Source organism: Physeter macrocephalus, chromosome 1 (assembly GCF_002837175.3).
Source record: "Physeter macrocephalus isolate SW-GA chromosome 1, ASM283717v5, whole genome shotgun sequence".
NCBI classification, from domain to species: Eukaryota; Metazoa; Chordata; class Mammalia; order Artiodactyla; family Physeteridae; genus Physeter; species Physeter macrocephalus.
Window position 1 is genome coordinate 40174761 of NC_041214.2, and position 13094 is coordinate 40187854.

The 13094-nt window shown below is 35.1% G+C and overlaps 1 protein-coding gene across 9 annotated transcripts in view; it reads right to left on the bottom strand.

The window, feature by feature from the left end:
* Positions 1–13094, bottom strand: part of TBC1D5 (TBC1 domain family member 5) — a 553958-nt gene that overhangs the window by 343664 nt on the left and 197200 nt on the right. For all 9 annotated transcript variants that reach the window (XM_055078836.1, XM_055078755.1, XM_055078770.1 and 6 more), the window contains one exon: positions 4771–4902. In XM_055078836.1, coding sequence (XP_054934811.1) covers positions 4771–4867 — 97 coding nt within the window. In that variant the 5' untranslated portion in view covers positions 4868–4902. The remainder of the gene's footprint in view (positions 1–4770; positions 4903–13094) is intronic.

A 13094-nucleotide genomic window follows, 5' to 3' on the forward strand; every position in this document is an offset into this window, starting at 1 on the left:
CGCCACAAATCTTCAAATGCTTCATTCTGTCACTCACTATCAGCAAATTATCTCACCCTAACATATCAAGAAAGAGAAATATCAATGATATTTCACTGAACCCTCTGCCATCAAACAAATGAACCTACTGCACCTAAACATCTGTTCTCCATCCTTCCTCTCCTTCTCTCTCTACGAATCCCTCCATCTTGGCTCTAGACTGCATCTGAAACAAAGCAGAGCCCTGCCACTGCCCTGTTCCAAGTACAAAGGCCCCTCCACACCCCCTAGCTCTTGTTTACAGAAGAGCTAAAGTCTCCCAAGCTTCCCTGAGTCACAGAAGAGCAGGCTCAAGAAGTTAATGATTAGGACAATAGAGGCACAGAATCCTTCAGTGTCTGATGCACATTCCTGAGTTGTTTTACAGATACTGTAACTGCCACGAGAGGGAAAACGCTAACTGCACGATGACCAGACTGTAGCCATGACATAAGCTGTTCCATCTTGAGCAGTACTGAATCTATGGCTAGCACAATTCCAAGAACTTGCCTTAAGACAGTGGGATTAACACTATGGCTCATAATAATCTGTATCTTTGTGGGCATCAAAATAATTGTGGCTTTTTCTCTCCATATATGTAAGCAGGCAACTAAAATTATCAGCAAAGAGATGCTACAGACCCATGTCGACATCTTCCACTCTAAGAATATGGCACCCTGTGTCAGCATGAAGAAGTTACAGAAGATGGACCTTCACCCATAATCCCACAGAAATGGAATGATGTCTGACAGTGGTGATTTGTAAGCAAATTTTTGCAGGCAGTTTGTTGCAGGAAGTAGCTCTCTGCAGGAGGCCACTTTTGTCCTGTCACTTTAGCAAGGCTATATTTTAACTAACCTCCCGCCCAAGCACACCTTTCATATCTTTTTGATCACACACTACTTTGCCTAACCTGTTGATTCTTTCCATAGATCAAAGAAGTAGAATTGAAGAATAAGTAATTAACAGATGACCAGATCTCTTCCCCAGCTCCCCCTTCAGTAATCTTGCAATCAAACTGTGTGAACAAAATAGCATCTAAAGAAAGATCACACCGCTCAATGCTCTGTGGTGACCTAAATGAGAAGGAAATCCAAAAAAAGAGGTGATATACGTATGCGTATAGCTGATTCACTTTGCTGTACAGTATAAACTAACAAAATATTGTAAAGGAACCATATACCAATAAAAATTTAAAAAAAAAAAAAAAGAAAGATCATTTTTTGGATCTTTCCAAAAAACAGAAAGGAGTCGACAAGCCTGCACACAAATCTGACCCCCTATCTCAATGAGTAACTGAGATTATTTCCCCTCTTTCCTTTTAAAAACTGTCATGGCCGAGCAGAATCTTCGGAGTTGGTTGTGGGACAGGAGTCCGCGTTCTCCCCAGATTGCCTCTCCCCAGATTGCCGGCTCTCTGATTAATATGACCTTTCCGTTCTTAATCAGCACTTGTCACACAAGTGCTGACTTTTCAAGCAGTGAGCAGCCAAACCTGAGTTCAGTAACCCTTCTAATACCTGGAAAAACCGTACTAAAGATCATAATAGGACAGTGTCATTTATCACATCAACTTCAGTAAACTAATTGAATTACCACCAATTTATTCATCAGTAAAGCCACGCACCCGCTTCTAGTCATAAAACTCTATGATATAGTAACAGAAAGAAAGGAAGATTGGGACAAAAAAGTACAAGAGACAAAAATGGAGTAGGCAGGATATTCTGAACGTCTTGGATTTTTCTTAAGTAGGTTACTGAATATTTTATACATGAGCTAGAAAGAAAGCTTTGAAACAGATATTATATAAAAAGGCATTACATTAAGTAATTATCTGAATACTATAAAAGCTGTAAGAAGGCATAAAAAATTGAAGCTGAAAACTCTGGCTACATGTAGCAAAATGCTATTCTCAAAAGAGACCTAATAGAGGAAAATGTTCTTTCATCACGAGCAAGATTCCAAGCTCTCGTAAGATTGGAAAACAATTAGTAATTCTGAGAATACTATTTTATTAATAGGTTAAGTTTCCCTAGATCTTGATACTGTTGTTTCCAGTTTAAAATAAAATAATTACTTTTTCATTTAATCCTTGAAAGTTCCATGCTAAGAATGAATAATCATGAGTAGCTGAACAAACAGTTTTGCTTTTTTTTATGGCTGCAATTGAATTACAGGTAACTTGTCAATTATTAATTAATACCCTCTGATCAAAGATCTTGGAATTTAAGGTGGTAATTTTTGTATATGACCAAATGCAATAGAGTACAGAGAAAACAGCATACTTTCTATGCTGTTTTCTATTTCAGAAAGAAATTAAAGCAGCTAAAAGTTAATTCACATGAAAAATGCGCCCTAAGATTTTGCATATATATATCCAAACAGTTCTTTTTTCTGCCCTTACCCACTTTCCTCAAACATCCATGAAAGTAAACCAATGATATGTAATTTTCTCTCTGTCATACCTATGATGTGGCTATTTTTGCTAATCCTTTCCAGAATACTCAGAATCATTTAACTCAGTAATGTACTGTTTTTCTACAAATGTTAAAAATTCAGATTTGAGAAATTAAAGATTTATTTGTTTACTTACAGAATATACAACAGGAAATTTTTAAAAATCAAACAAAAAAACAGGACTTCTACACAGGGAAACCACTGATTAAGTCCAATGTCTGACTACTTACAAAATGAGTCATTCAGTTGTGTAAAAGGCTTCAAATACATGGAGAACCCCAAGAAAGACATATATTAAAATATACCAACATACTAAAAAGGTGGTGATTTTTCAAGCAAATATGACAACCCCATTAAAATGCAACACACGGTTTTCTGCAAAAAGAAAACCTAAGATGAAATATATGCTTTATATAAAATATTTACGTATACAATGAACAAAACCCACTACGGTTAGTAACCTTTATGGCTTTGAAGAACTAGGTATTTACATATCCTTCTTCTGCATGTGCGTGCGTGTATGTGTGTTTTGTATATATTTTTAACAGTTGACAGCTGTTTTAGAGCATACAGACATGCCAAGCTGAATGAGGGTCTTGATTACTTCAAGATTAGCTATCTAAAGTTTCTATTCATTTTAAGTGTTGTTAGTTGGAAGAGTCATTAGTCACTTCCTTGTCTTATAGAACATCAGCATACATTTACATTGTTAATGAACATTTGGGGTAAATGAATTAATGGCACTTTTAAACATCAATTCAGTCCTAATAACTTTGTATGTCATAGAAATGTTGGCTAGGATATAAACGAAAAGCCTTTTCAGTAAAGGTAACTCCTCATTCCTACAAACAATAAAGGATAAAATTAATTTAAAATGTTTTTTAACCGGTTTAAAAAAAAAGAACCTCAATATTTAATGAACTAGTCCAGAGAAAAATAGGCACTTAAGGAAAAAACAAAACAAAACAAAAAGAACCCTATGTTCTAAAATAAGCATATAAACCAGAACATTTTGGTGAAAATATTTCATATACTGATAACTCAAAAATATATTCACTTTTAAAACAGCCACTTATCAAAGCGCTTGCAGAATAATTTGACTTATATCAGTATGAGTACTTCTTATAGGTATGACATTTAAGAAAAAACATCACTAGGGAGGATTGTATCATTCTTACCACTGAAATTCTTTAAATGCTGAAACTGAAATTGGACACAAATAATTTTTTCATATTATCAAAACCTTAAACAGCAGTTTAAATAAAAGCAAATATAAAAATAATATCACAAAAATAAGTTGTATGCTATTTTCATTAAAAACAACAAGGGCATTTGTATGATGTGGAAGGTATTAAAGATGCACAAAAAACATAAACACACTCCATAAACTCAATAGCTTGTATACTAAAGAAATAACTACTTAAGGTATCAATTTTTTTTTTAAACTCCCAAAACAAGAGTTAATGGCAGACCTTTATTTACATCAATACAGAAAAAAAAATCATATTTGAAGTATATAAAATATATGTGAATGACTAATTATAATTTCTTAAAATAGATCTTATAATCCTGATATATGTATTGAGTGAAAAATTACAAAGTTACTTGAGTCAATGAATCAACTTTAGCACATATTTAATGAATTAGTTGAAATAAGGAAAAGGCTTCAAGAATGTGCACAAACTCACTGTTTCCTTCTAAGATACTATGTTATTACTAATACTGAGAAGATAATACAAAGCTCTGATACATATACATTTAATACATTTTTATAGGGCAGACCCCGAATACAGTTGATGTTTTAACAATTTCACTACACAGAACTTTAAAAGTAAAACACAAATCCCAATTATTAAAAAAAAAAAAAAAAAAAGAATAATCAGGCAAGTGCTTTATCCTGTAATAATCTCAATTTACTGAAGGAAAAAAAAAAAAATCCCTGCAAAAATCAACACCAAGAGCTTAGACTTCTTTAAAAGATGATTGAGAAAAGGCCATTTTGCATTTCAACATTCTTATGCTAAAGCAATAAACTGTTTAAGTTTACGATTTTTTAAAAAAAGAACGACAGTGCATTAAACACTTGGCTATGGCTAATGCGTCTGTCTATAATTAAAAGTTGACGTTTTGTGGAATCTATCAGTGTCAGAGCGCTCCATATCTATCCAGGAAAATGTTCTTAAAGCTCTCCAGCTCAGCCTCTCTAGAGAATGACACACAAGGCAGGCAGGGCTAGCTGGAGACCCTCTGCCAGGTTTCCCAGTAACCTCAAAGTTATCTGCATACAAAACTCACCTCCAGGCTTGTGTGAGTAACTCAACAAGGGGTCAATGCCCACTTCTTGTTCTTCTGGCTGCAGAGGATGTCTAGTTTCAGATAAGGAATGATACATTGTGAGAACTGGACAATGTCACCAAGAGTGACCACCTGGGAGATGAAAAATATGGAGAAAAATGATAAATTTTTTTTCTGCTATGACTGGGAATAAATGCAAAATGGAAAATGATTAAATGAGCATTACAAACATTAACAAGTTTTCCACAGGCTCCAGGGACTGTTACTACACATTGGTAGGTATATATATAAAGAAGCGAAAAAGTGGCACAAGATTTTCATTTCAACAATTTCTTCCCAAATCTGGATTTCACTGGTAACCTTTACCTCAACATTCAATTACATTTACTTTCAGTAAACTTCTGCACAAAAAGCTGAATTGTAAGTTAAATCACACTTATAATGTGATTTATAAATGTGTTTTATAAATGTGTTTTTTATAAATGTGTCACATTTATAATATCCTTCATTTTACTGCCCAAATAATACACATTTACTATAGGAACTTTCAAAATATAGAAAATATAGCTAACTGAAATCATTCGTAATTATATTAGCTAAAAACACCACTGTTAACATTTCAGTTTAATATATGTATTCTTTCTGGGCATTTAAAATACATATAATTTAAGGTGATCCACCATGCTAAGTATACTGATTATATAAATTATCATGAGTATTTTCCTCCCCATAAAAAAGTCTATATTATCACTTCTAATGGATCCCTGGTATTCTATTATATAGCTATAACAATTGATGTAACCAATTCCTTATTAGCAAACAATTAAGATACTTTCAGTTCCCCAACACTATAAACAGCTTCACAATGAATATCTTCCAGTAATATCTCTGCGCTGTATCCATGATTATTTCCTTAGCATAAAATTCTATAAGCATAATTGCTGGACCAAAATATTTATTTTTAAAAAATAAGATTTTAAGATAAGTTTTGCCAAATTATGCTCTAGAAAGATTTGTATATAATAGAACAATTCATTTCCCCTGGACCCTCATCAACAGTGGGAATGAGTAATTCCTTGGGCTTTTTTTTTTGGGGGGGGACCTATATGATAGTCAAATTTTATACTGCATTTGCTTGATACCTAGTGAGATCACTGAAGACTTCATATGTTTTCTCTGACATTTGTTATTGTCCTTTGTGGATGCAGTTTATTATTATGATTGCCTTCATGATTTGTAAGCATGCTTTAAATATTAAGGATATTAAACCTCTGTCATATGCTACATATGTTTTTCTCAGAGTGTGTCTGTCTTCAAATTATATATAGTTTTTGTGGAGATAGTAACTTCTTCATTTTTATGCAGCCAAATATATCTGTATCTCCTTTATGGATTCTGCCTCTGGTATTACGCTTCCAAAGGCAAGATTATATAAATAACCACCTGTGTCTTCTCTTATAGTTTTGAAGGTTTTCCTCCTCAATTCTCATTTCTATAAATAATTCTAATTTAAACATAGATTTTTTTTTAGAAATAGAATTGTTTTTGAACTTCCAAGCTACACTAACTACTTATAATTTTTTTATGTCTATAAAGTACAAATGACCTTCCCAAATCAGAATCTTCCAAAAAATAGACTGGGTTCGCTACTTTTCATCCAAAATAATGTTAAGTAACATAATCTTTTAAATTTTAAGAGCGGGGGGACAGGAAGAGGAAACATGTAATGCTAAATTGGAAAAGCAAGTCCAACCAAAATGGGTATGTAATTTTACAGGATATAGTCTCCACTTATGGAGGAAAATTCCAGAGAAGCCCATGAACACACAAATCCTTGACCAATTTTTTCCTATCACAAAATGCTCCTTTATCCTGTTTACTTAATTTCTAAAACTCTCATTTCTAAAATCACTCTTGAACACTTTCTCATTTTTATCAGAACCCTCCAACTCTCACCCACCCTCACTCTTGGATCAGATGTTAACATCCTTTCCCCCTCAGTTTATGGTTAAAACAAAAGAAGCAGAGGGTTAGGCTAAATCAACACTTGGGAAAGCAGAACTTTTGTTGCCAACATAGTAAGAATTTCTAAAGCCACAAATCCTAAATCCATTAAGCTAAACCGTTGTCAGTTCTTGTTTCTTATGTGTACAAATCAATTAACATAGATGGAGCACTAACTGTACAGAAGGAACTCTGGGGAATATAATCTAGTTGAGCAGCAGTCCCCAACCTTCTTGGCACCAGGGACTGGTTCTGTGGAAGACAATTTTTCCACAGATCGGGGAGGTGGGGTGGGGGGTGGGTTAGGGGGGATGGTGTTGGGATGATTCAAGCACATTACATTTATTGTGCACTTTATTTCTATTATTATTACACTGTAATATATAATGAAATAATTATACAACTCACCATAACGCAGAATCAGTGGGAGCCCTGAGCTTGTCTTCACTTACCACTCACTGATAGGGTTTTGATATGAGTCTGCAAGCAATTGATTTTTTATGGTCTCTGTGCAGTCAAACCTCTCTGCTAATGATAATCTGTATTTGCAGCCGCTCCCCAGCGCTAGCATCACTGCCTCAGCTCTACCTCTGATCACCAGCCATTAGATTCTCATAAGGAACACGCAACCTAGATCCCTTGCACGTGCAGTTCACAGTAAGGTTCCCGCTCCTATGAGAATCTAATGCTGCCACTGATCTGACAGGAGGTGGAGCTCAGGTGGCAATGTGAGTGATGGGGAGCAGCTGTAAATACGGATGAAACTTCACTCACTTGTCCGCTGCTCACCTCCTGCTATGCAGCCCAGTTGCTAACAGGCCACGGACTGCTGCTGGTCCATGGCCTGGGGGTTGGGGGCCCCTGTAGTAGAGGAGAGCAAAATGTAGATAAGCAATAATATTATAAAATAGAATCTGATACATTCTGCTGATCAAATGAATGAGCAGGTTAAAAAATAAAGTCCTCTACTATGGAGAAGTAAGGCTCACCAAATGCCAACACCTAATGGGGTCAGGCAAAAAGCATTATTAATTACAGTTAACATCTATTAAGTAGTGAATATATGACAAAAACTACTCCAAACACTTCACATATACTCAACATTTCATCCTCCCAACAACTCAATGACGTATCTTCATCATCATTTTCATTTTACCAAAGAGAAAACTGAGGTACAGAGAGATGAAGCAATTTGCTTACAGTCGCACAACTAGTAAGTGTTGAAGCCAGCCTGTGAACCCATCCTTTCTAGCTCCAAAGCTCACCCTCTACTCAGTACTACACTTGGCTCCTGTTAAGTCAATGAGACAGACAGAGAGGCATAAAAACAAGGGGGTCTAAGAGGACCGGGTCTGTGAATTATTGGAGCATCCTTTTCTCTGCTTCAAGTTTTCAAGAAAAACTGGAAATCCAGAATTTTATGTGAAATCTCTTTACTTGTGTTGGCAAATAATAAAAAAAAAAAAAAAGAAAGAAAGAAAGAAACTGTGTGGAACTGATTAAACACATGTCAAAACTGTATTTGGCCACAGACAACTATTTTAATGTAAAATTCATATTCTCTATACTGTCATACTCTTTAAAAATACAAGGGTAAACATTTGAAAATCAGTATTGCAAGTTAACTGCCAGACTTCCTTAAAATTTCTTTAATATCCTATACTATGTTTTCATATCATTTCTCATTTTTAGCGTATATACTTCTGTTAGACTTCATATACCTAAAATATATAAATAAGGGGATTTTATGTATTTTAAACTCTATGAGAAATAGACAAGCAACAAGGAAACTAATATCAAAGTGTATTTCAAAAAGGAACATCAGAAGAAAAAAAAAACCCTCTCTATAGCCAAAATAAAATACAACATGACGACGTTCAAATATTCACTCAAGATGCTCAAAGAGACTTAAGGTCTTTTAAACTCCTTAGAGAAAGTTAAGTTCAAGTCATTCACTGATTTTAGCTTTAATAATAATTCTTTAGAAACTGAGATGTCTGTGGTAACACCCAATAAACAGAATACAAAATTTACCAAACACAGCAGTCTACAACCATTCTACAGAATCAGGCATCTACTATACGCTAATTTATCATGCCTATAGGTTGAAACTGAGTCACTGAAATGCTTTTATTGTCAAATAAAGCAAACCTGCTGTATAGTAATAATGAGTTATTTTCAAGAAATACGTTGAAGAAAAAGTTTGGACAATATCCTTAATTTTCTTTTAATTGTAGATTTAAATAATAATCTAGTTCAAAAGTAACTTATTAAGTAGGTGCTGTTTTGTTTTTTGTTGTTGTTTTAAATACAAAGGGCTATTTTTGCTTTATAGAACATAAAAGAATATTTAACTTTGTTGGCTACTGCTACTGTGATTACCTTATAAAATCACAATACAACGTTGCTTTCAAATATGAAGTAATTTTTCCAATTTGTGTTCTGTGACTATAACAACAACCAAAAATAAAGCAGGATAGCAAAGGTTTTTAAACAAATGTATCTATATTTGTTTTAACCACTATTCTGAATAAATTTTGTATCTATGAATATCAGACTATATGAAAATATTTAATAAAAATTCAAATATTTAAGGGAATTTTTTGTGGTCTGAAGATTTTAGGATAACCCCTATAAAAGTCAAAATGGCATAAACATTTTGAAACTCACAGTGGACCACTGCATCTTATATTTCTATACTTGCTATGCCTTAATCTTCTCTACACAGAAGCTAGACATATACGTAGAAAAATATATATATAATGACCAAAAATATGTATCTTAGTAAGTCACTACTCAAATCCATAATTGATGGAGTTGTTTTCTTAAATAATGCCAAGTTGTCTCTAGAATTTCTCTGACAAAAATGGTAAAGAATTTTAAAAAATAAAGGCAATCTTATATTTTCTAATTCAGAAAGCACAGCAATATACCTTCTAAGACCTGAGAAAGGAGATATCCCTTCTTTGCTACACTTAACTATAAATAACAAAGCTCTTACTGCACATGAACTCAAAATTCACAAAACTCAAAATTGGTTGGGCAACGTGGTTTTACTGCCATCCTGGTCACAGGAATTGACACATTAGGCTGAAAGTGCCATTTAAAATCCCAGACTAATCTTAAGACAGTTGTATTGGCTTCACATATCTGGTTCTTGCAGTATTAAATCTTAAGATAAAAGTGATCTGTCTGAAAGAAGGGAAGCCTTGTGAAAACAGTATTTAATGAAAGGGTCAGCACTAAAGCTTGGAAGACAGTCTTAAAGTATGTTAATTAAATTTCAGAATAATCTATTTTCCATGTAAACTGAAGCAACACAGCAGTCTGTAAGTGAAAATTTCAAATTATTAGCATGATACAGACAAAACAAAAGGTTAGCTGAATAAAATTTCTCACTTTTAAAATGGCATCATATAAACAAAACCTCTAGAAAAATAGTTTATTCCCTCTGAATCTGAAGTTCTACATATTTCAGCTTATATTCATTCTATCACTGTTTCTATTACATAGGCATAGAATTAGCATTCTGAATTGTGTCTTCTAAAGACATCCGTATTCAGAAAAGCGCATATAAGCAAACTCCATTCATTTAAATTCTTGCCTGACGGTAAACTCAGAAGTCAAACACTGAAGTTACAGAGTAATATTACTTTACATAAAGATATCTCCTGTAAGAAAAGCATATCAAAGAGCTTAAATGAACTATTTCCAGAGCACAATTATAAAAGGGGGAGAGCATACAGCATGAATGAGTATCTGTTACAGGTAGCATGCATTCACCACGATGGGTATGTAACCTAAAATATGACATCTTGGCTACAAAAGCAAGAAACTGATAGAAGCTAGATTTTTTTGTAATTAAGAGAGTAACGGACCATTACCTGTAGAACTGGCAAAAAACAAAATAACAAAAACTTTTATTTAGGAATACTGGTAGCTAGAGGTAAATCTGATAGTCAGGAATAATGATGTTTTAAAGTCTTAGTTATAAGGGAGAGAAGGAGGTAGAAAAGGAGGAAGGAAGAAAGAAAAAGAAATGAGAAAGAAAACAAAGACAAAGGATGAAGTTGCATTTTTAAATTCTGTCAATCTTGAATGCAAGAGTGCTACACTGGACTTCAAATAAGTTAATTAAGTATTAAAATCAATCATCTGAAAGTCTTAACATTTAATATTGGTTAGATTGTATATCAAAGTAGTTTTATTATTTATTTACTCCAAACCTTTCCAGAATACTTCATCTGACAACAGGGGGTCTGTTTCTCACAAGATAAATGCATTTACAATGCCAAATAAATTATATATAAAAGCGTTTGTCTTAACACACGTCATTCAATATTAAAAATCACCCATTGGTAAAATCATGAAACCCTAATTCATTTTTACCAGCCACACAATTGTACTATTCAAGTGCCATCTATTAAATACCTCAGTGTAGGTACAGGACTACAATGAGGGTCTACACACTGAGAACAATGATCAAAAGAAAGTTAACACAGATTTAATCCTTATAATTTAACAGGCTATTAGAACGAGAATTTTAGGGTAAACAATCCACTACAAATATACTAGATTCACAAACGATACACACAATCAGAAGCATGTAGAATATACAAAAGGTTCACAGGTGGGCTTAAATATTTTATATTACAAAATAGGAATATGTTTGGCCTTTCAATATCCAAATGCTATAAAGTAATAGAACGTGGCAGTTGTGACCATATAAACAAGAGGAAATTGAGCATTATAAAGAGTTAAAGTGGCCTGACAAAAAGCTCTGCAGCATGTATGCTCATATGGTTTCAGAGTTCTCTTGAATACATGCTCACAAAGCAAAGATTGGGAAAGCAGCTCAGCCTAGTAACCAAGCGTTTTGTTTATTATAGCCTTCCATTGCTATTGCTGTATTTTATATGTATAGACACCACCTCTAGCCTTTACACTATTCAGTCAGCTTTTCATAAAATCAAGAGAACTACAACAATTAGGAGTTTAGGAAGAATGAGCAAAACAGAAAATGAAAAGAAAAAATGGTCACAGTAACTTGGTGATTAAGAGAGTAACAGACCATTACCTGTAGAATTGGCAAAAAACAAAAAAACAAAAACTTTTATTTAGAAATACTGGTAGCTAGAGGTAAATTTGATTACGTTAAACTGATGATGATACTAAGAACAAGGACAAGAAATAAATGGCTACTCTTCGCATAAGCATCACATCAAATCAAACATTTTGGTCAAAAACCAAACAAAAAACAACCCCTTGGGGCAAGCCTGGGGAGGCCTGAGCAACTGTCAGGAGACCCGTCTGAAAGTCCTTGGGGTCTTATATTTATCCCTTGGCTCTTAGTAAGTGGTAGGGCTGCGAAACCCAAAGAAACGTTACTAAAAACAGTACTTTTAATTAAACAATAATAACAGCAAAAACATAGCATTTATTAGGAAGCAGGCACTATTTAGGCACTTTTACATTTCAACCTTACAATTCCTCTGTGTGACAGACACTCTTCATTATCCCCTTTTATGATTAGGCAACCACAGAGAAGTTAGAGAACTTAGAGTCACAGAGCTGCTAGTGGCAAAACCACCTCAGGATTTATAGGATAAAAAGTTTTCTTTATTGTTATGCTAAATATAATGCACAGGCAGACCTCGGAGATACTGCGGGTTCGCTTCCAGACCACCTCAATAAAGCAAGTATTGCAGAGAAGATGGCGGAAGAGTAAGACGCGGAGATCACCTTCCTCCTCACAGATACATCAGAAATACATCTACACGTGGAACTTCTCCTATAGAACACCCACCGAACGCTGGCAGAAGACCTCAGACCTCACAAAACGCAAGAAACTCCCCACATACCTCGGTAGGGCAAAAGAAAAAAGAATAAACAAAGACAAAAGAATAGGGACGGGACCTGCACCTGTGAGAGGGAGCCGTGAAGGAGGAAAGGTTCCCACACACTAGAAGCCCCTTCGCGGGCGGAGACTGCGGGTGGCGGAGGGGGAAGCTCCGGAGCCACGGAGGGGAGCACAGCAACAGGGTGCGGAGGTCAAAGCGGAGAGATTCCCGCACAGAGGATCGGTGCTGACCAGCACTCACCAGGCCCGAGAGGCTTGTCTGCTCACCCGCCGGGGCGGGCCTGGGCAGGGAGCTGAGCCTCCGGCTTCAGTCGGATCCCAGGGAAAGATCTGGAGTTGGCAGAGTGAAAACAGCCTGAAGGGGTTAGTGCACCACGGCTAGCTGGGAGGAAGTCCTGTTGAAGTCTGGAGCTGCCGAAGAGGCAAGAGACCTTTTCTTCCCTCTTTGCTTCCTGGTGCG